Raw genomic sequence first — 23,897 nt, forward strand, 5'->3', positions numbered from 1 at the left:
ATTTTAAAGTAATTACATTTGCTATCAAATTTTTGTGGAGGAGGGAAGGGTTGGTCCTCAAAGAAGTCCTTCTTGGAAGATTATAAATTGTTAATGCTTAAAGCACCGATTTCTTGCGTAATGGAAATTGGAAAATAAAACAGAAAGGAAGTCAAATATTAAGGAAAAATGAGAAATGAGATGAGCAAACCTACTCAGAAATTACTCAAAAATCCAATTATGTTAGTGTTTCCATATGCTGTTAGGGCAAGTTCTCTCAAAAAACCACCCCACATTGTCCCATCAGTTTTCCTATAGTTTCCACAGATTTAAAGAGTCAAACTGTAACTGAAAGGGAAGCCGACAAACAACGTACCCAAAAAAAAAGAAAAAAGCTTTCCACAAGAAACAGTCTCAGTTCTTCATCCCATTCCTTTTGTTTACCTTTGTCTTCCCCAAACTCTCCATGTGTGTCACGAGATCTAGCTTTAGGGCCTATGTTGCTGACACTACCAGGAGTAATGTTTATACAACTTATTGCCAAAAAACCTTCATTAATGCAGAGTTAAGATTGACTCACCCTGATGAGGCATAGCCATTTTCAAAACAATATGAGCAGGCATGTCAATTCTAGAGCACTAAAAAAAAAATAAATCAGCTTTTCAAAATAAAAGCTCAGCTCTTGGGGCAAAACTTCTAAAAGAACTTCCTTTAAAGCCTTTTAGCCCAAACAGAATGCACACAAGAGAGTATTCGTGTGCACAGCAATCATTTTTGGAAACCTGACAAGGGAAGGACTGTCTATCAAAAATCTCTTCCCCACCTAGGTACATGTAGCCCATAGATTAGAGGTGGGCAAACTACGGCACACATCCAGCCCATGGGATTATCCTGACCAGCCCTTGAGTTCCTGGCTGGGGAGACTAGCCCCCAGCCCCTCCCCTGCTGTCCCACCTCCCCCGCAGCCTCAGCTCACTGAGCCACCTGCAGTCTGGCCCACCCTCCCCGCCCGGCAGTGCGGTGGCATGGCCTTGGCTCCAGGGTTGGATGGGGTGGAGGTTCGGGGGGGGGGGAGCAGTCAGGGGACAGGGAACAGGGGTGGTTGGATAGGCATGGGAGTCCCGGGGGGCCTGTCGGGGGCGGCGGTGTGGACACGGGGCAGGGCAGTCAGGGGACAGGAGCGGGGGGATTGGATGGGGGTGGGGTCCTGGGGGATGGTGGCGGTCAGGGGACAAGGATGGGGGGGTTGGATGGGTCGGAGGTTCTGAAGGGGGACAGTCATGGGGCGGGAAGTGGGAGGGGGCAGATAGAGGGCAGAGGCCAGGCTGTTTGGGGAGGCACAGCCTTCCCTCCACACAGTTTCGCAACCCTGATATGGCCCTCAGGCCAAAAAGTTTGCCCACCCCTGCCATAAACCTTGATGTGTGTCAATTTATAGAGCTAGACAGAACCTCTAATAAATCAGTTTGGTGCACACTAGTCCCATGGTTTAAACTCCAGTTTTGGGGGCACAGGAGTGTCTGTGTATGGAACCCCTGAACCAAATGAGGCCACTAACCCTACGCTCAGGCCCTGATGAGGCACAGCAGTTTTCAAGATAATTTGAATATGAATGTGGATTTAGAACCATTTGAAGCATTGATTGTTAACGAGGTTGAACTAAATTCAACCTCGTTAAATCAAACTGCCCAGTAAAAGCCACCACATAATGAGTAGCCCACATGACCTATAATTACAAGTACTGAGGCTCATTCACACTTGTAAGTCATTTCTCTGGAGTGAAGCAACTCAGATGTACAAGGGTCCTGTCCACACATAGTCATTGTGTGCCCTGTCTTCAAGGAGGCTCAAACACACACAATTAATTTCCTATGTTCAGTTTTGCCAAGCACAACAAGTCAGCTACAGAAGTTTGTTCAGTAACTCCTCACTTAAAGTTGTCCCAGTTAACATTGGTACATTGCTGATCAATTAGGGAACAGGCTCAGTTTGAAGTTATGTAAGGCTCCCTTCTAACCTTGTTTGGCAGCAGCCTGTTTTGTTTACTGCTTGCAGGAAGAGCAGCCCCTTGCAGCTAGCTAGTGGGGGCTTGGAACCTGGGTAGATCAGCAGCTCCCCCCTCAGCTCCCACTCCCCTAAGTTCCCTGGGCAGCAGCTGCCCAGCAGGCTAGCAGTTGCAGCTGTCCCTCCCCCAACTGCCATGTGCTACTGCTTCTGCCCTCTGCCTTGGAGCTGCTCCCCGAGACTCCTGCTTGTTGTGCGTGGGGGGGGGCGGAGGGAGGAAGAGGGGGACTAAGGTCAGGGTGTCCCCCTCCCCGCTTACCCCATCTTCTATAGAGCAAGGGGGGACACATCAGGGCTCAGGACAGAGGGAGCTTGCAGCAGTTGTGATCTCAGCAAGCTGATCTAATTAACAAGGCAGTGTACTTAAAGGGGAAATGCACATATCTCCCTCTATTCCTGCTACCTTGTGGAGTGAGAGAGTTAACCCCTGAGGGCTCAGCCAAATGCTAGTTTATCATTTAGCAGTAAGGGAAATATCTCACCCTCTGACTCCTCCACCTCAACCAAGCTTCACAACCATCATCACTGTGTACCAATATTAAATTGTTTGTTTAAAACTTATACTCTGTGTGTATGTGTATATATTAGTCTTTTGTCTGGTGAAAAAAAAATTCCCTAGAATCTAACCCCCTCATTTACATTAATTATGGGGAAATTGGGTTCACTTAACACTGTTTTGCTTCAAGTCACATTTTTCAGGAGCATAACTACAACGTTAAGTGAGAAGTTACTGTAGGACCAAAGCCTTAGGAGACTAAATTGTACCTTATCCTAATACAATTCCATGTGATAAAGCCATTACAAGTAAAAAAAAAAAAAAAAAAAAAAAAAAAAAAATTAAAAACATATTTAGCTCACTGGTAACATTCTGCATTACTTTACACCACTGCTGTGCAGCCTCAATATTACATACATTGCTACAATAACTGCAGTATACATTAAAATATTTTAAATGTAAATGTAAGCCTGTTACTACAAAGCAAACTGACCTGTTTACTTTCCAAACATTCCTATCAGATTTACACAAGAGTTTCAGATTTTCTTATGCCTGAAGTGAAATCTGTCCATAACCATTCTTGCCAAAGGTTAGACTCAATTTTCAGAAAATGAGTTTTACTAAAACTAAACCTATAGCTACATAAGGAGGAGGGAAGACTGAAGTCTTAAATATTTTTTTCTCCCATGCATATACAACTTTCTGTGTAATCAGTAAATTTACTAGAGGAGTCATTACAAGGATCCAAACCATTAAGAACAATTACCAAATTCAGAGATTAATTTGACCTGATACTTTCAGTACCATCACTATACTGGATGACCCATACCTCTCTGTCATGCCCTCACCACCCATACAAACCCACATCTTTAACTTCTCTAAAATGTCCAGTATGTTCATTAAGATGTACAGTAGTTTAACTTCTAAGTAGTCCAGAGATTAGTATAAGACTCCAACTGCTTCGTTACAAATGCTGACAGAATTAGTCCATGGTGCACTTATCACTTTGAGCACAACAGGTAGAGACAGTCACTAGACAATGAGACACCTCTCACATACCACATTTAAAACAAATGAACCTTATTTAATTTCCATTGGGAAAAAGTTACTCTACGTCTTGAGCTTCCGGAATACCAGCCAGTGGCCAGGTTTAATGAATATAATAGAATGCAGTATCCTTTGTATTGATTTGAAATGTCATTTCTAAGATGCTGAACACATCATTCTTTAATTCAGCAACTAGATGCCAGAATCCTGTCAAAAACTTAATCCCTGCTTCAAAAAGCTACACCCAAAATCCATTTCCAGAAAATAATATGTGAAGCAATTCTATTTTAGCCACTTGAAATTCCATTAACCTGGGTAAAAGCAGAAAGGAAACATTAAGTAAAATCTGGTTGATAAATATGACAAATGCACTGAAAATATGAATTTAATATACACTATGAGGTGAATGTTGGTTTTAAATTATTAATAGTCATTATTTCTGTAAATAGTTTAAAGATATTAGCACTTATTGTCAACTAAGCATTATCTATCTTTGTACTGCTATGATAAAACATTACAAAGTGGAGAGAGCACTAGTTTTTTTACATTTCTGGAAGCACATATTTGCTCGTTTCATAAGTCAGTTATGCAAAAAATGGAAAAAAAACAACATGGGGTCTTACTAAGGAAGGGGCATAATTTCTACAGCTCCACAGTGCTAAAAAGGTGTGCTACTGACACTGGGTAATATTATTTCAAGGCTTCAATCCTACCTGGATCACAAAAGGGCTTAAAACAGTGCAGAATGTTCAGTTCCATTAAAAGGTGTGCATATAACTAATAAAAATCAGGTTAGCACTCAGTTCTTGCCATTCGATCCTAATTATTGTTTGTAATTTTTATGAAGTTCATGTGTGCACTCAAAGCACCAGATTAATATATTTTTATGAACTGAAACAAACTGCATAGTTTTCTTTAACTATGCTTAACAGAAAAATAATCTTTGAGTATCCTGTTATACCACAAATGTCAACAAATTAGTGTCTTGTTTTGTTTGGTAACAATTCTGCAAAAGCATGTGACTAGACCTTCAGTGAAGTTAACAAGACTATTCATATGATATACAATTTCCAGCCCCAGGAAAATAGCAAGTTAAAGCATTTTAAGAAGTTTACCATGTCTCCAAGGATCTTTAGGCTCCAGACACCCAGAGACTATGTCCTCATCCGAAGGAAACGTTACCCGCTTTGCTCCATGTTTGAGTTTTCCATCTTCAGACGGTGGAGAAGCCTCCACTTGTTGGTCACCCACTGGACTCTCCGGACTTGGGGCTTCTGAGTCCAAAGAAGAGTTACAGGAAGGTGGAGATGCCAACGTTTCCTGTGAGGGGGAAAGAGGGGCCTGCAGCAGAGATTTTTCATTTCCCCCGGGACATCCACTGGCGGCAGCAGCCACCTCTGGCAAATTTCTCTCCTCTGCAGTCAAGTGAGGGTTACAAGAAGCATCCTCGTTCCCTGGAAATGCTTCCTGAAGCGGATGGTTCACGACCAAAGAAGTCTCCTTCCCTTGTAACCGCTCCTCTGCCAGATCTAAGCCCCCTGGCTCCTTCAAGTCCCTCTTTGCAGAAGCCACAGTGGCGTGGTCCAGCATTTCCCCGCTGGGCGCGTTCCCTGAAGCCGGTGAGCTGGGTTTTGAGGGAAGGGTCTCCGCATCCAGCTGGGAGAGGAGAGCCGTGCCCAAACTTTCCTGGCGTTTCACCCCCATTGGCTCTCCAGCAGCATCAGCTCCCTCCTGCGAGGCAGCCCAGGGCTCAAAGCCGCCTAGTGTCTCCTCGTCCTTCTGCGGTGCAGGGGGCGGCAGCAGCAGCAGCAGCCGGTCCCCCTCAGCAGCACTCCCCGGCTGCCTGGGGGGGACCTGCACACACTCCATGGCGGCACTGGCAGGGCAGGCCCGGCGCGCGGGAGGCACCGCGGCTCCCGCTCCCCTCCTCATGCGGGCCCCGGAGGCATCACTCCCCCGCGCCGCCGCAGGAGCGCTCTGGGCCCGGCCCTGCGCGCCCAGACCCGGCGAGGTCTCCGCGGCCGGGCTCGGCCGGCAGCGGGTGCAGAACAGGCCGCGCCCCGGAAAGCCGCCGCCGAGCGCAGCCCCTGACTGGTGCGGAGCCGGGAAAAGCCGCCGCCAGCAGAGTGCGCCAGCCACCTGCACATCCGCGGCAGCACTTTCTCCAAGGACTTGAGCGCGAAGCGCCTGCGCGGCGCTGCTTCCACCCCGCCCGGCACCTCGGAGGGGCTCTTGCGGCTCTGGCTCGCTCACGGAGCCAGCCCGTCACCGCAGGGCGCTCCGGGGACTGCTCCGCCTGGTGGCGAATCAGCGGCTGGAATTCCTTACACACACACGGCGGCGGCCGCCGTGGCCGAGTGAAGATGTCTGCAGCTTCGGCGCAGCACTTTCAACGCACGGACTCCGGGATGGAGCCGCCTTCAGGCGCAGGAGAATGGGCTCAGCTCTCCCTGCAACAACAGCCCACGCGGCGGGCACTGGTCTCCGCTGGAGATCGGGGACAGCTGAATCTGCTGTTACTAATAAACAGAGAGCGGCCGATACCCAGCCCCACGTGATACTCCGGCATTTCCCTGGCCCGCCCCAGGCGGGCTGCTGGCCCTTTAAATTAACTCCGGGGGGCGGGACCCAGGCGAGCTCACATGCCGCGTAGCTCCCTGTCCCGCGGCGCGTCATGAGGCCCCGCCCCAGCAGCCCCTGGCTCGTTCCCAGCGGGGGGGCGCGCAGGTCTTTCTCTCTGGTGTGTACGGCCAGCGTGTGAATCCGTGTGTGTGTGTGTGTGTTCGTTTTCTCTACAGCCGGTGTGTGTGTTCGTGTTCTGTGCGACCAGTGTGTGAATCCGTGTGTGCGTGCGTGTGTGTGTTCTGTGCAGCCAGCGTCTGAATCCGTGTGTGTGTGTTCGTGTTCTCTACAGCCAGTGTGTGTGTGTGTTCTTGTTCTGTGCGGCCAGTGTGTGAATCCGTGTGTGTGTGTGTGTGTGTTCTTATTCTCTACAGCCTGTGTGTGTGTGTGTTCTGTGCAGCCAGCGTGTGAATCCATGTGTGTGTTCGTGTTCTGTGCGGCCAGTGTGTGAATCCGTGTGTGTGTGTGTGTGTTCGTGTTCTGTGCGGCCAGTGTGTGAATGTGTGTGTGTGTGTGTTCTGTGCAGCCAGTGTGTGAATCCATGTGTGTGTGTCTGTTCTGTACAGCCAGTGTGTGTGTGAATCTGTGTGTGTGTGTGTGTGTTCTGTACAGCCAGTGTGTGTGTGAATCTGTGTGTGTGTGTTCGTTCATGTTCTGTGCGGCCAGTGTGTGAATCTGTGTGTGTGTGTTCGTTCATGTTCTGTGCAGCCAGTGTGTGAATCTGTGTGTGTGTGTGTTCGTGTTCTGTGCGGCCAGTGTGTGAATCTGTGTGTGTGTGTTCGTGTTCTGTGCGGCCAGTGTGTGAATCTGTGTGTGTGTGTTCGTGTTCTGTGCGGCCAGTGTGTGAATCCGTGTGTGTGTGTGTGTGTGTGTGTGTGTTCGTGTACTGTGCGGCCAGTGCGTGAATCCGTGTGTGTGTGTGTGTGTGTTCGTGTACTGTGCGGCCAGTGCGTGAATCCGTGTGTGTGTGAATCAATGTGTGTGTGTCTGTTCTGTACAGCCAGTGTGTGTGTGAATCTATGTGTGTGTGTCTTCGTGTTCTGTGCAGCCAGTGTGTGAATCCGTGTGTGTGTGAATCCATGTGTGTGTGTCTGTTCTGTACAGCCAGTGTGTGTGTGAATCCGTGTGTGTGTGTCTTCGTGTTCTGTGCAGCCAGTGTGTGAATCCGTGTGTGTGTGAATCCATGTGTGTGTGTGTCTGTTCTGTACAGCCAGTGTGTGTGTGAATCCGTGTGTGTGTGTGTTCGTGTTCTGTGCGGCCAGTGTGTGAATCCCTGTGCGTATATATCTGTTCTGTACAGCCAGCGTGTGTGTGAATCCATGTGTGTGTGTCTGTTCTGTGCAGCCAGCATGTGTGTGAATCCGTGTGTGTGTGTGTGTTCTGTACAGCCAATGTGTGTGTGAATCCGTGTGTGTGAATCCATGTATGTGTCTGTTCTGTACAGCCAGTGTGTGTTTGAATCCCTGTGTGTGTGTGTTCTGTGCAGCCAGTGTGTGTGTGAATCCTTGTGTGTGTTCTGTGCAGCCAGCATGTGTGTGAATCTGTGTGTGAATCCCTGTGTGTGTGTGTTCTGTACAGCCAGCGTGTGTGTGAATCTGTGTGTGTGCGTTCTGTGCAGCTAGCGTGTGTGTGAATCCGTGTGTGTGTGTTCTGTACAGCCAGTGTGTGAATCCATGTGTGTGTGTCTGTTCTGTACAGCCAGTGTGTGTATGAATCCCTGTGTGTGTGTGTTCTGTGCAGCCAGTGTGTGAATCCGTGTGTGTTCTGTACAGCCAGTGTGTGTGTGAATCCATGTGTGTGTGTGTTCTGTACAGCCAGTGTGTGTGTGAATCCGTGTGTGTGAATCCGTTTGTGTGTGTGTTCTGTACAGCCAGTGTGTGTGTGAATCCGTGTGTGTGTCTGTGTGTCTGTTCTGTACAGCCAGTGTGTGTGTGAATCCGTGTGTGTGTGTGTGTCTGTTCTGTACAGCCTCTCTGTGTGTGTGTGTGTGTGTGTGTGTGTGTGTGTGAATCCCTGCGTGCGTCTCTCTCTCTTGCTGGGGTCTGTATGTTGTATATAGGCAGCATGTCTGTGTTTCCCTCTCCCTGTTGTGTGTTGCTAGTCTGTGTATGAATCTATGTGTATGTGTGTCGCTCCTTCTCTGTTGTGTGTGTGGCTTGTATGTGTGATTTGTATGTGGCCAGTGTGTGTCTCTGTGTGAATCCCTGCATGCGTCTCTGTGTGTGTGTGTGAATCCATGTGTGTGTGTCTCCCTCTCTCTGTCTTATGTGGCCAGTGTGTGTGGATCCATGTGTGTGTCTCTGTGTGAATCACTGCATGTCTCTCTCGTGTGTGTGTGTGGCCAGTGTGTGTGTGAATCCTTGCATGTGTGTGTCTCTCTCTCTGTACACAGATGTGTGTGAATCCGTGTGTGTGTCTCCCTCTCTCTGTCTTGTATGGCCACTATGTGTGAATTTATGTGTGTCTCTCTGTGTTATGTGTGTGAATCCCTGTATGTTGTGTGTGTGTATGTCTCTATCCCCAAGATATGTGAATCCCTGTGTGCATCTCTCTCTCTCTCTCTCTCTCTCTCTCTCTCTGTTGTCTGTATGTTGTATATAGCTGGTATGTCGTTGTCTCCCTCTCCTTTTGTGTGTGTGACCATGTCATGGTATCTTTCCCCAATCTGAACTTTAGAGTCCAAAAATTGGGGTACCAGCATGAATTCCTCTAAGCTTAATTACCAGCTTAGATCTGATAAGCTGCCACCAATCAGGAATTCCAGTGCCTGATACACTCTGGTCCCCCCAAAACCTTCCCTGGGGACCCCCAAGACCCAGAACCCCTGGATCTTAGCACAAGGAAAGTAAACCCCTTTCCTCACTGTTGCCTTTCCCAGCCTTCCCCTCCCTGGGTTACCCTGGAAGATTACTGTGATTCAAACTCCTTGAATCACAACACAGAGAAATTAGGTCTCCTGGAGAAATAGATTCACGCTCCATGAATCTAAAACAAAGGGATTCCACCCTTCCCCTCCCTTCTCCTTCCCCGTTAAGTACAGACTCAATTCCCTTGAGCCTCAACAAGGGGGAAAAATCAGACAGGTCTTAAAAGCAAAACTTTTAATAAAAGAAAAAAAAGAATAAAGAAAGTCACTGTAAATTCAAGATGGAATATTACAGGGTCTGTCAGCTTATAGACACTAGAAAGAAGCCTCCCCCCAGCAAAATACAATTTAAAATACTTCCAGCAAACTACACATTTGCAAATACAGAAACAATCAAAAGACTATAACCGCCTTTCTTACTAAAATACTCACTATGAAAGACTGTAGCAGGGAGATTGGCAATAAAACTGGTTGCCCGTCTAGTCCCTTCCAGGACCCAGAGAGAACAAAACCAAACCAAAAAACACAAACAAAGGCTTCCCTCCACCGAGATTTGAAAGTATCTTGTCTCCTGATTGGTCCCCTGGTCAAGTGTTTGTTTCCCTGTTTGTTAACCCTTTACAGGTAAAAGAGACATTAACCCTTAACTATCTGTTTATGACAGACCAGTGTCCATGAAACTATGTGTATCTGTTGTGCACGACTTGTGTGTCTCTCTCTCTTTCTCATGTGAGAATCACTGCATGCGTCTCTCTCCTGTCTCTCTCTTTGTGGGGTGTGTGTGTGTCTCTCTCTCTCTCCCTGTGGTGGTGGGGGGTGTCTCCCTCTGTGTGTGTGTGAGAGAGAGAGAGAGAATCCATCTGTGTGAGTGGGGAGAATCTACCTCCCTTTGTGGGGTGGGGGAGAATCTATTTGCGTGAGAAGGAGAGAGAGAGAATCCATCTGTGTGAGAATCTGTGTGTGCGTCTCCCTCTGTGTGTGTGAGAGAGAGAGTGCATCTGTATCTCCCTGTGTGTGTGTGCACGCACACGCATCTCCCTCTGTGTGTGTGAGAATCCATCTGGGTGGCTCCCTGCGTATTTCTCCCTGTGTGTGTGTGTGTGTGAGAATCCGCATGTCTCCCTCTGGGTGTGAGTATCCCTCTGTGCGGTTCTGACAAAAATAATTCATCTGTGTATGTGTCTCCATGTGTGTGTATGTGTGTGTGAGAGAGAGAGAATCTGTGTGTCTCAATCCATCTGTGTGTGTCTCCCTCTGTGAGAGAGAATGCATTCCTCTGTGCGTGTGTGTGTGAGAGAGAGAATCCGTCTGTGTGAGACTCCATCTGTGTGTGTGAGAGAGACAGAATCCATCTGTGTGTCTGTGTGAGAGAATACATCTGTGTGAGAATGTATCTGTGAGTGAGAGAGAGAATCCCTCTGTGTGAGACTCCATCTGTGTGTCTGTGTGTGTGAGAATCCATCTGTGTGTGTGTGAGAGAGATCAAATTAGCGTGTGTGTGTGTGTGTGTGTGTGTGTGTGTGTGTGTGTGTGTGTGTGTGTGTGTGTGTGTATGATGGTGATAAGGGGTTGCAACCACGTGGTTCAGCCCATGAACTTCCCAAAGACATTTTAATGGTTGCTGCGAGGAAGTTAGTTCCTGAATCTGTAAGGATGTCAGAAGGCCAACCTGCCTGGCAAAAATGTCTGCCAATCCCCGGCTCACGCTTTTAGCCCTGGTGCTGCTTAGAGCTACTGTTTCGTAGAACCATAAAATGTCAGGGTTGGAAGGGACCTCAGGAGGTCATCTAGTCCAACCCCCTGCTCAAAGCAGGACCAATGCCCAACTAAATCATCCTAGCCAGGGCTTTGTCAAGCCTGACCTTAAAAACCTCTATGGAAGGAGATTCCACCACCTCCCTAGGGAACTCATTCCAGTGCCTCACCACCCTCCTAGTGAAAAAGGTTTTCCTAATATCCAACCTAAACCTTCCCCACTGCAACTTGAGACCATTACTCCTTGTTTTGTCATCTGGTACCACTGAGAACAGTCTAGATCCATCCTCTTTGGAACCCTCTTTCAGGTAGTTGAAAGCAGCTATCAAATCCCCTCTCATTCTTCTCTTCTGCAGACTAAACAATCCCAGTTCCCTCAGCCTCTCCTCGTAGGTCATGTGCTCCAGCACCCTAATCATTTTTGTTGCCCTCCACTGGACTCTTTCCAATTTTTCCACATCCTTCTTGTAGTGTGGGGCCCAAAACTGGACACAGTACTCCAGATGAGGTCTCACCAATGTCAAATAGAGGGGAATGATCATGTCCCTAGATCTGCTGGCAATGCCCCTACTTATACAGCCCAAAATGCCGTTACCCTTCTTGGCAACAAGGGCACACTGTTAACTCATATCCAGCTTCTCATCCAATGTAACCCCTAGATCCTTTTCTGCAGAACTGCTGCCTAGCCACTTGGTCCCTAGTCTGTAACAGTGCATGGGATTCTTCTGTCCTAAGTGCAGGACTCTGCACTTGTCCTTCTTGAACCTCATCAGATTTATTTTGGCCCAATCCTCTAATTTGTCTAGCTCCCTCTGTATCCTATCCCTACCCTCCAGCATATCTACCGCTCCTCCCAGTTTAGTGTCATCTGCAAACTTGCTGAGAGTGCAGTCCACGCCATCCTCCAGATCTTTAATGAAGATATTGAACAAAACTGGCCCCAGGACCGACCCTTGGGGCACTCCGCTTGAAACCGGCTGCCAACTAGACATGGAGCATTGACCACTACCTGTTGAGCCCGACGATCTAGCCAGCTTTCTATCCACCTTATAGTCCATTCTTCCAGCCCATACTTCTTTAACTTGCTGGCAAGAATACTGTGGGAGACCGTATCAAAAGCTTTGCTAAAGTCAAGGAATAACACGTCCACTGCTTTCCCCCTCATCCACAGACCCAGTTATCTCCTCATAGAAGGCAATTAGGTTAGTCAGGCATGACTTGCCCTTGGTGAATCCATGCTGACTGTTCCTGATCACTTTCCTCTCCCCTAAGTGCTTCAGAATTGATTCCTTGAGGACCTGCTCCATGATTTTTCCAGGGACTGAGGTGAGGCTGACAGGCCTGTAGTTCCCCGGATCCTCCTTCTTCCCTTTTTTAAAGATGGGTGCTACATTAGGCTTTTTACAATCATCCAGGCCCTCCCCGGATTGCCATGAGTTTTCAAAGATAATGGCCAATGGCTCTGCAATCACATCCGCCAACTCCTTTAGCACCCTCGGATGCAGCGCATCCGGCCCCATGGACTTGTGCTCGTCCAACTTTTCTAAATAGTCTTGAACCACTTCTTTCTCCACAGAGGGCTGGTCACCTCCTCCCCATGCTGTGCTGCCCAGTGCAGCAGTCTGGCCATCAGGTGGCAAAATCCATGAAGGTCAGTATGTATAGCTTTCCTCTGGGTGTCTTCTTAGGGAAAGGACCCAGAATATCCACAGCTATACACTGATATGGTACCTCAATTATGGGGAGTGGCTGGAGAGGGGCCTTGATCTGGTCTTGGGGCTTTCCCACCCTCTTTCATACCTCACAAGACCGGACATAGGCAGAAACTTCCTTGCCCATTCTCTCCCAGTGGAATGACTTCCCCAAACAGTCTTTGGTCCTGTTTACCCAGCATGGCCACCAGGGTGATCGTGGGCTAAGCTCAAGAGTTTTTTCCTCCTTGTGTCCACCAGAAAGGGTCTCCTTGTATGAGAGTCTTCCTTCAGAATCCACACACCACACAACAAAAACACTAATCCAGGAACCTATCCTTGCAATAAGCCTGTTGCCAAGTTTGTCCACATATCTATTCAGAGGACACCATCATAGGACCTAATCACATCAGCCACACTATCAGAGGCTCGTTCAAATGCACATCTACCAATATGATATATGCCATCATGTGCCAGCAATGCCCCTTTGCCATGTACGTTGGCCAAACCGGACAGTTTCTACACAAAAGAATAAATGGACACAAATCAGACGCCAAGAATAACATTCAAAAAACAGTCGGAGAACATTTCAACCTCCTTGGTCACTCGGTTACAGATCTCAGTCCCAATACTCCAACAAAAAAACTTCAAAAGCAGACTCCAATGAGAAACTGCGGAATTGGAATTAATTTGAAAACTAGACATCTTTAAATTAGGCTTGAATAAAGACTGGGAGTGGATGGGTCATTATACAAAGTAAAAACTGTTTTCCCATGCTAATTTTTTCCCCTTACTGTTATTCACACCTTCTTGTCAACTGTTGGAAATGGGCCATCCTGATTATCACTACAAAAGTTTTTTTTTCTCCTGCTGATAATAGGTCATCTAAAAGCTCACCTTAATTAATTACTTTTATTACAGTTGGTATGGCAACACCCATTTTTTCATGTTCTCTGTGTATATATATCTTCCTACTGTATTTTCCACTGCATGCAGCCGACGAAGTGGGTTTTAGCCCATAAAAGCTTATGCTCAAATAAATGTGTTAGTCTCTAAGGTGCCACAAGAACTCCTCATTCTTTTTGCTGATACAGACTAACACGGCTACCACTCTGAAACCTCCTTTTACAACAAACCTGGACCTATCAGAAGAGCTGAGAGGCAGAGAGTCACTCCATGCCACCATCTAAGCTCCCTTGAGGCTTTCATCCGCTTCCTGCTCTTCCTGGAACTGCTCCCTTGATGCTGGAGATATTAGTTCCTCCTCACTGGGTTGTGGACTTGGGCTTGGTCCCACCGGAAGTGATGCAGGTGATGGGGGTGTCTCCGTCGATTGTGAACCACTCTCCACTGGTGCACTAGGTTGTATTTCAAGCTTCAGTTGAGCTTGCACCGGTTTAGGTGCAGGGGCAGGCTCTGTGGCGTCCTTTGGTGCTGGCTCCCCTGACTCTGGTGGGATTGCAAGCATGGGCGCTGGTGCTGACTGCTCTGCCAGTTCCAGTTCTTGGGCTGGTTCCAACTGGGTCCCACACCAGGAAATGTATTTACAACTGCTGCCATAGACTCTGGTCTGGGGTCTGGTTCCACCACCTCTGGCTGGGTCTCCAGACCTGTAATATCAGGGGATGCAGACTGGGCCCTTGTAGGAGGCTCAAGAATAGAGTTGGGTGTGGAGGCCAGTTTAGCCTGGCAGTGGGTGACCATCCTCACCCTTTTTGTTAACCTCACATGGTTGGCTACATCTTCTCCCAGCAGCATGGGAATGGGATAATCATCATAGACTGCAAAAGTCCATATTCCTGACCAGCCCTTGTACTGGACAGGCATGAGTTCAAGTACCCAACCACTCTCAATTCATTGGGTTTTGGAACCCATGTCCCTTGTCTAGTGAGTGCTACTTAGTTGATGTTGAGTCCCTCTGTCATAAAACAGTTTCATTGTCCTTGATTCACATAATCAGGGTAACAACACTTTATTCTTCCTGCCCCAATAACAGAGAAACTGGGGATCCCACAGCAGCCAAAGTGACCATTTGGGCTGCTGTGGGCTCATGCTAGGTGGGGTGGGTGTGCCTGTGCAAACAAGATCAACCCCTGAAGTTCTTCTCCACAACTCGCCACAATTCACCACCAGATGTCAGGGTAATGTTCATCCTGACTCTGCTTACATCTATTCTAACGAAAAATGAGCCCTTTTCTCACAGAAATGGTCTGTAAAAAATTGCTGCAGGCAGCAAGCAGCCAAATACTCTGATCTATATTATTAAACTATTAAACAAGTTAATCAAAATCACTAAAAAATGTAAAGAGTTTCTATTGAAACGTAACTTGACTAGCTTTAATTGCACAAAATAAAAATGTAATTGAAATATAATTATATAAACATAATAAAAGCAGTGCAAGGGGTGTTAAGCAAAAAAAAATTGTGTGTACATCTTTTTATATAACTAGATAATGTTTTAAGGACCTAAACCAGCACTCATGGTTTATAAAATTCTGTTTGTAGGTTTAAAATAAATTGGTTTGGCTTCATCTTTTAAATAAAAAAAAAATCAGTGCCACTAAAATTCCATTTCAAGCTCTCATTCAGAGTTGCAACACTAACAGACCCTTGTGCTAGACACAGGCAAATAATGTAATGTAGCTTTAGTATTTAGCATTTAACCCTTTGGGTACTTCTATGTTTTTGATAAAGTATAATAGATTTTTAAATAAGAGCCAAAGAATATGTTCCTGGCTGGGGGAGCCAGAACTAAAAGAATGGGAATTTATTTTTTTTTTGTAATAAATAGCACTAAAAACTGGGAAAAAAATTGTGCACCTCTTAAAAAAGAAAAAAAGGCAAGAGTAAAATGTATAAGGGAGCAATGTTAAAACACTGAGTCTTGGGGTTGCTCTGGGTAATCAAACTGTCACTTTGGGGGGGGGCGTGAGAACTCTGTGGGGAGGGGAAGGTAGTTACACCTTGTGTAAAAGTTAACGTGGCTAATATAATGTTGTAAAGTTAAACTGTGAAGAGGATGTGTGCATTTTCCAAGAATATGTGCAGTATATATTATAAAATAGGTTAAAAAAATACAAACAAAATATCCTACGTAATTAAAATCCTATTAGGACTCCAAAAGGAGCCGCAATAGGCTGTGTTTTCTTTTTCAAATGGCTGTGTGTTTTAAAAGCAAATGTTAAAAGTAAAAAGTAATCATAACTCTGGTAAAAATTAATTGTGTCCCTTTTATGACAGTCTCTGAGCTGCTAATTAATTTGAATCCAAAAGCAAGCCAGACAGCGTCTGTGTAAATGCAAATCACCTCGCTAATAGGGGAAGGAAAAAACTGCCCATAAGTGGCAGCACAAAGGAGCTGCAAATATAAATAAACCTGGTCGGTTGTACAAAAGGGAAAACTGAGGTAGACAACCTCATGAATTTCATAAATGAACAGTGGAATAATTCACCTGTTCCCTTTAAGGGTAAAACCCTAGCCTGCCTGTAAAACATAACAAAAAAGTATAAAGGTAATTCTTCTGTTTTCCTGCAGTCAGCCAAAAAAATTGTAAAAAAGAAAAGAAAAGACAAAAAGGGTGGGGGGAGTATTTTAAAGCAATAATCTGTCCCCACCAAGGGGCTGGGAAATGTTTATTTTGTTTTTCAAATACTGTGGGCAAGCTAGCGCCAGTGAAAGAACAACCCTGAACACCATGGGTCTCCTGCCGCAACAAAAATGGTGTTATGTGTTTTGTCTTGTTATTACCATTATTTTGGTAAATATTGTACAAAAAATATTAATGCACATAGCAGCAAAAATTAGTCCATGGTATAGCCTGCCTAAAAAGCACGATCTACCCAACGGGGGGTGTCATAAACAGATAGCTAAGGGTTAATGTCTCTTTCACCTATAAAAGGGTTAACAAACAGTGACCTGAAACACCTGACCAGAGGACCAATCAGGAGACAAAATACTTTCAAAACTGGGTGGAGGGAAGTTTGGGTGTGAGTTTTTTGTTCTTTGTCTTGGTTCGGTGGCCCTCTCGGCTCTGAGAATGATCTCTCTATCTCCAGGCTTTCTAATCTTCTGTTTCCAAGTTGTAAGTACAAGGATAGTAAGACAATAGGTTATATTGTTTTTTTGTATTTACATGTGTGTAGTTGCTGGAATATTTTAAATTGTAGTCTTTTTGGATAAGGCTGTTTATTCACTTTTTCTTTTAAGCAATTGACCCTGTATATTGTCACCTTGATACAGAGACCATTTTTATGTCTTTTTCTTTCTTTTTATATAAAGCTTTCTTTTTAAGACCTGTTTGAGTTTTTCACTGGTTAAGGCTAAGGACGAAGGGAGGGGGAAAATCTCTTTGTGTTAGATTTACTAAGCCTGACTTGGCATACCCTCTAGGTGAGGGGATAGAGAGATTTGATCTCTCGGTACTTGTGTTTCAAGGACTTGAAGCAGGGAATATCCTAGAGTACCCAGGGCGGGGAAATCTGGGAGGAGGTAAAGAGGGGGAAGGGAAGTGGGTTATTTCCCTTTGTGGTGAGACTCCGGGCATCTGAGTCTTGGGGTCCCCCCAGGGAAGGTTTTGGGGAGACCAGAGTGAGCCAGACACTGGAATTTTCTGGCTGGTGGCAGCGATATCAGATCCAAGCTGGTAATTAAGTTTGGAGGTTTCATTCTGGCTTCTCATGTTCTGAACTCTAAGGTTCAGCTCTGAGTAGGAAAGTTATGACATGAGTGGCAGCGGTGTGGAAAGATAAGAATCCAGAAGCCAGTAGGAATATTATTTTATTTTTCTCTGCTAGGGCTTTTAAGCAGAGAGAAAGAGTTTGGTTTTAAAAGGAGCCAGAGAGAATTTTTTTTTCTGTTCTCTCGTTGCAGTTTGGCTTGCATATTAAGCAAGGAACTATTAAGGTTGACAAAAGGTCCTTTGTTAAACTATAGCACTCCGATTGAGAGTCAAGTACCCAGCACAACACACATGCAAATAAAGTGGTTTTTCTGGTTTACTTTACATTTAAAAGATTAGCTAGAGGAACAAAAAAAATGAATAAACAGCCTTATCCAAAAAGAATACAATTTAAAACATTCCAGTAACTACACACATGTAAATACAAAAAAACAATATAACCTATTGTCTTACTATCCTTGTACTTACAACTTGGAAACAGAAGATTAGAAAGCCTGGAGATAGAGAGATCACTCTCAGAGCTGAGAGGGCCACCGAACCAAGACAAAGAACAAAAAACTCACACCCAAACTTCCCTCCACCCAGTTTTGAAAGTATTTTGTCTCCTGATTGGTCCTCTGGTCAGGTGTTTCAGGTCACTGTTTGTTAACCCTTTTATAGGTGAAAGAGACATTAACCCTTAGCTATCTGTTTATGACAGGGGGAATCAAGTAATGTACTGCATTCCAGGAGAATAGCATCCATTCCCAGTTCCTAAATAAAGGATTCCTTACCTAGTCTTTAACCTGTTGGGGCCCAGCCTGCTGCTATTAAAAACAAAAAAATGAAGGATGGAAATGGGTTTATTGCACACAAATAAAAAGGCACAAAATGGGGATTATATATATAGTTACATGCATATTACAGGTGAACCTACAAAAAAAAACCAAAAATTCCTTGGCCTCGAATGGAACAATCATTGTTGCTAATCACAGTTGCTACTATTGTAAACCCTTCCCAGATCCTGCAATGTAAAGTAGCAAAAAAAGGAAACACGTGAACTGTTACACCCCAAAGTGGTGGTAATGAAGCAGAGAACTTGAAGGATTTACCCGTGAAAAACTACTACTAATCCCCCATGAAAATTTAGCAATGTTAGTATGTAGTGTATAAAGTGGAAATCCTAACTCAGTACAAAATAGCAAATTTATCAAAGAATATTGCATAGTATTCCTTAAAATGTCATCATAAATAACAGTGGGAAACACAGTCATCTGGACATGTGGTTTGTCACGGAGGGCCCCAAAAACATATAGCCCTTTGGTCTCCTGGGGTGTTTGGGTTATGGGGTTCCACAATGGGGGTGTGGTATTACCATGTGTAATCATAATGGTACCTCCATAAAGAAGAATCCTTAGGCTTGCAGTTATGTACATACCAGACTGGGCATAAAGTCTCCCCTGGAATATAACAATTTAATCACTTTGCAGAATGTAACCCTATGGGTAATATGGATGCCAGGATGGAAGGATCCTGATTTAAGCTGGCTGCAGCCTGGAGCTGGAAATATTTCCTTACGGCCGAACATGTGGAAGCAGGTGAAACCAGAGGTCGTCAATGTGTCCTTTCAGTCCATTACACGGATGGGTGGTACAACGCACAGAATGGTGGGTGGACCAAGTACACCCCAACTGCAGCACATACGTAAGAGGGTTAAAGCAACAATTGAATTGGTGGGTAAGGGAATACACATGAAATTGTCGCTGCAAAAGAAATCTCTAGGCAGTAGGAACCACAGGGTTGGGTGTATAGAATTTGGGGACCCATTGGGTAACTAAATAATTAATAAGCCAAAACGTAAAACTTCAATAACAAATTAATAAACTCCTGGCACAGCAACTATCTGCAGTTGGGGTGGGGCATATTTAACATATGACATAAAAAAGGACGGCAAAGGTAACCCTGCAGTTAACTCACTCAACGGGAAACCCTGTAACATGGGTAAAAGAAGCTTTAAAAAGCTAACTTGAAAAAAAAAAGTATATATAAAAATGCAAAATGTTTAACTAGAGGAGCTGGCACCTGAATAATAATTGCAGTAAAATAAAACAGCAACTAAGGTGGTCCCCACAAGCCCTATAAAATAATAATAATAATAATAATTAATAAAGGCTCACTAAAAACCATTAAAAATAAATAAAATAATGTAAAATAAACAATAATTCAATTAAGTAATTGTTTGTCCCAACAAAATATTTAAATATGCCCCACCCCAATGGCAATAAAGGAACAAAGCCAGTAGCCGATGCCAGGACTAAACAGGTATAACGTATGTGGGTTATAAAGTGTTCTGCTACAAATGTGCACAATTCTGTAATATAACACTTAAAAGTACAAGTGCACCAGCATCTGGCACAAACACACACAGCTACACGCTGCCACAGATCATTAGTGCATGAATGGATCTGTGGAACTCATTGCTGTGGACAATCGAACCGGTGCATTACCCCGTTCCATACCAAGTGGTCAAGCTGGTTTGGACAATCCCCCCTTTCTCTGTAAATATTCAATATACTCATGATGTGAACAAGAGCACGTGAAGACTGTAGGGGCAGCTTGCTGCAACTGCCAACAACGGGACACATTTAAAACACACACTCCAAAATGGTGTTACAGAATTTAACCCTGTCAAAGAAGACGACGCAGTGTTTCTGGTGGTGGTGGCCCAAATACTGGACCTAAGTCTTAAAAGTTTTGGAATGCCTTCTAATGGGCTACTAAACTGCCTACTGATTGTACTTGGGCTTCGGGACGGTGCAACCGTTTAGGCAACCTAGGCAGTCGCCTAGGGTGCTGGGATTTGGGGTGGGGGTGCCATTTTCTTTGGCAGCAACCACAGCGGCTGGATCTTCGGCCGCCCTGGTCACCACTGGCATTTAGGCAGGGGAGCGCAGGGAGGGCCGCCTGCAGCAAGTAGGAGGGGGCGGGGGCAGCACGCAGGGGAACTCCCTGCCCCAGCTCACCCTGCTCCACCTCCTCCCTGAGCACGCCGTGGCTGCTTCACTTCTCCCACCTTCCAGGCTTGAAGTGCCAATCAGCTTAGGTGCCGCAAGCCTGGGAGGCAGGAGAAGTGAAGCAGCGACGGTGAGCTCGGGGTGCTCGTGCGCAGAGCAGGGGTGAGCTGGGGGGGTGCCTCAGGGTGGGGGGGTGCCTCAGGGCAGAGGGGGGAGCTGCTGCGGGGGGGAGGTGCCTCAGGGAGGGGCGCAGGGGGGCAGCACAAGGTGGAAGTTTCGCCTAGGGCATGAAACATCCTTGCACTGGCCCTACTTGGGCTAATGTAGCCGGTGCCCTTTGGACAGGCCTGATGGACACTCATTTGTTTCTTGGTCATATTACTCCTGTTGTAAAAATGTTATTCCTATTAATTGTATTAATTATATTTATGGGGTCTTTACAATTATGTGCTGCCTTAACCTCTCCCCAAAAGCCATATTTGTAAATTCAGCAGCTTACCCCTTTTATGACCCATCTTTTCTCTCTCCTAGTAGCAGGGCTGCCCAGAGCAGGGGGTCAAGTGGGGCAATTGCCCCAGGCCCCACAGGGGCCCGCAGAAGACTATAGCATTCTATAGTATTGCAACTTTTTTTTATGGAAGGGGCCCCCCAAAATTGCTTTGCCCCAGGCCCCCTGAATCCTCTGGGCGACCCTGCCTTGTAGCATAACCAGTGGCTCAAAGGATCTGGCTAACTGGAGCCTGGGCCTCCAGCCTGAATGCCCTCTGTTCAGTGTGCAAAAGTGAAGGAGGAGGCCAGGGCTCTGCCCCAGAGCCAGCTGCATTGCTCCCTGGGCACAGGCAAGGTGTGTTCTCCTAACCTAGGAACACACGCTGCAGGCCAGGCTTGGGGAGGAGCTCAGGCCAGCCAGGAAGAACAGGCTGGTCATGGGGGAGGGAGGTGGCTAACCAGCTCCCAGCACCAGGCTGGGTGGGGCCCCAGGGGCTGGGCGAGCTCCCGGCTGCACGCACAGCGACCTGCCGCTAGGGGCGAGGGCGGCGCTCTCCCCTCTGCGCGCCGCTAGGGCGGCGGGAGACTTTGTCGCGGACCGAGCCAAGAGGACGCGGTAGGGGTCGGACGGACACCCGCCCGGAAGGATGGTCCAGGCCGGGACCGTACCAAGTCCCAGCAAGCGCAGAGCGGAGGCAGCGCTCCCCCTGCCAGGCCAGTGAGTCTGCTCGGCGGGGGCGGGGCCAGGGAACAGTGGCCACACGTGGTCTCTTCCGCAGGCTCAGCGCCTGCAGCATGGACCGGGCGGCGCTGCGGGGTGAGTGGGGCCGGGGGGCGGTCGGGTCGGGCGGGTGAGTGACCCTAGGGGGCGGTCGGGACGGGGGGGTTAAGTGACCCGGGGGGGGTCCCGCCTGCCAGCGGGTGTCCCGGGCTCCCTCTCTGCAGCCCCCCCCCAATCCGCCCTTTACCGTGTCCTCCTGGCAGGGCTGCCGCGGTTCCAGTGCCCCCCGGATTTCTCCCCGAGCCCCTTCAGGCCCGGGACGCCCTTCGCCCCCGAGGAGCTGCGGGGCAAGGAGCTGTGGCTGATCCGAGCGCCCGCTGATTTTAGCCCGGACAGGTGAGCGGCAGGCCGGCCCTGCCATGGGGGGGGGGCTGGGAGCCGGGACGCCTGGGTTCTCTCTAGGGTTGCTAGTTTTGGTCTGATGTATCTCTGGAGATTTCATCACATGACATAATCTTTAATTCCTGGTGACTCCAGGCCAATCCTGCAGGGTTGGCAACAGTAGTTCTGTCCTGGCTCTGGGAGGGAAGTGAGGTCCAATGGTTAGGGGGGGAGAGACTGGGAGCCAGGATGCCTGGGTTCTGTCCCTGTCCCTGGGAGGGAAGTAGGGTCTAGTGGTCATTCACTGGGTGAACTTGATTCTTCCCCTCTGTATGGTGAGGATCAGATGATGTTCCTGCCCCCCTGTGCAGGGCTGGGTGAGGTGCTGAGGGTTTCCTTGTAATCTGTCCATCATCCCAACCTGCTTGGTTGGGGCTTGTTACCTTCCTGTCCAGTGTTTTCTCCTTTGGGTAGGGAGCAAAGCCTAGAAGGGCCCGCAGGATTGTGGCTAGGTGAGATGGGGAGATCGCTGCTCTTCCCCCAAGCTCTGTACTGGCTTTGGACCTTCAGGGGCTTGTGCGAAGCCTGGGACTCGCACAGCGGCCAGTTCTGAGCCCTGGTGCGCCGTGGGGGCACAGAGCCAACGGCCTGTGGGTGAGGCTGCCTCGAAGCTCATGCCCCTGGGTTACTGTGCTGTTCCAGCCCAAGGCTCACCTGAGGTTCTCTTGCTTCCCCCTCAGCCTGAATGGCTGCGCTGTGCCCCTGGTCGGGTTCCAGACGTTGAAGACAAAGTTTGATGGGACGCAGCAGGTCTTCGACATCCACAGTGCCCTGGAGGAGTCGGGCAGCCCCTGCTTGCTAGTGTCCTCAACCCACTCTGACCAGCTCTCCTGCGCAGCCTCCTTCCACGGCTGCATGCGCATCTGCGAGAGATTTGGGGACCCCAGCAGCAGGAGCCCTGGCCAGGCTGTCAGAGCCAGGCCTGCCCCCCAGGTCCCAGAGGGCCTCCGGCAGCGTTTCCTGCCCTTTGGGAGCAGCCTGAAGCAACAGTGCCCAGAGGCAGCCACGTCCACGCCAGCGACAGATGTGCTGGGATCTGCCAGAAAGAAGAAGAAGAAGAAAAAGAGAGTGAAAGAGGAGCCCATGGAGCTGCTGGTGTCGATAAAGCAGGAGCCTCCCGAGGAGCCCTGGGGCTGGGGGAGCGGTGATCCTGGCCCTGAACCCCCCAGAGCGGAGGATGATGGCTTGAGGGGGGCAGAGGAGCCCACTCCGGGGCACCTGAGCCCCAAGCACAAGAAGAAGAAGAAGAAAAAGAAACACAAGTACGAGGCTTTGGAGGGGGCAGTCTGGCCATGCAAGGCCGAACGGCTGGACCCCAGCTCCATAAAGCAGGAGTGAATGTGGCTAAAGCCTGAGGGCAGGGATTTGGTTGAAGATGTGTGGTGGGCACGTCCCATCACTGCTCTGAGCCCTGTGGTGTCCGCCTGCTGCAGAGATGGGAATGGCAGCTTCACATGGGGTGCCCCAGACTACCTGTCTAAAGTGCCAGTGTTCCTCTGTGGGCATTAGGTGCATCAGGCCCCATGCTCCTGCAGGGCCACCCAGCGGTGCCAGTGCAGTGCCTGCTGCCATAGGAATAAGCAGGAGGCCTTGGTGAGTCCAGGCAGAGGGGACACGTTCTGGGCCGCAGCTGACGACTGTGTGGCCAGGCTGCTCTGGGTGCGCTTGGTGTTAGTGGGAGGTACTGGCTGAACCCTGCTGGCTGCGGGATCCTGCCCGAGGCTGGGAGGGGCTGCAGGGAGTTGTGCTGTGTCTCTGCCTTCAATTATAAATGCAAGTACGCGCGGGGATATGTTCTGTCTCCTTCAATGGCCATGGTTGTAGGGTGTTCCCCACCACCAGTGATTGTTCCCTGTGGGGGAGGGTAGCTAGCTCCACCTAAGACCAGGCACCCCCCCTTCACCACCACCACCCTGGGAGGAAGGTTTGAGTCTGGTGCCTTGCACTGGTTTCCCCAGGGTTCCTGCTGGGGGAGCTGGGAGATTCCCAGCAGCCCTGGGGCTAGAGGACATGCTGCCCCAGGGGAAGCCTTAGCTCAGGGGCCGGAGGAGTCA

The 23,897-nt window shown here is 48.0% G+C and overlaps 2 protein-coding genes across 2 annotated transcripts in view; one reads left to right on the forward strand and one right to left on the reverse strand.

The window, feature by feature from the left end:
• Window positions 1-5,572, reverse strand: part of PPP1R37 (protein phosphatase 1 regulatory subunit 37) — a 157,556-nt gene extending 151,984 nt beyond the window's left edge. The window contains exon 1 of the mRNA XM_030544603.1: window positions 4,702-5,572. Within this exon, the coding sequence (XP_030400463.1) occupies window positions 4,702-5,518 (817 nt within the window). The 5' untranslated portion in view covers window positions 5,519-5,572. The remainder of the gene's footprint in view (window positions 1-4,701) is intronic.
• A 15,833-nt stretch (window positions 5,573-21,405) lies between these two features.
• Window positions 21,406-23,633, forward strand: CD3EAP (CD3e molecule associated protein). The gene is made up of 3 exons (XM_030544452.1): window positions 21,406-21,498; window positions 21,666-21,798; window positions 22,524-23,633. Exons 1-3 carry the CDS (start codon window positions 21,477-21,479, stop codon window positions 23,179-23,181), a joined length of 813 nt encoding a protein of 270 aa, XP_030400312.1. The 5' UTR covers window positions 21,406-21,476; the 3' UTR covers window positions 23,182-23,633.
• The last annotated feature ends 264 nt before the right edge of the window (window positions 23,634-23,897 follow it).

This window comes from Gopherus evgoodei, unplaced genomic scaffold, assembly GCF_007399415.2.
Source record: "Gopherus evgoodei ecotype Sinaloan lineage unplaced genomic scaffold, rGopEvg1_v1.p scaffold_34_arrow_ctg1, whole genome shotgun sequence".
NCBI classification, from domain to species: domain Eukaryota; kingdom Metazoa; phylum Chordata; order Testudines; family Testudinidae; genus Gopherus; species Gopherus evgoodei.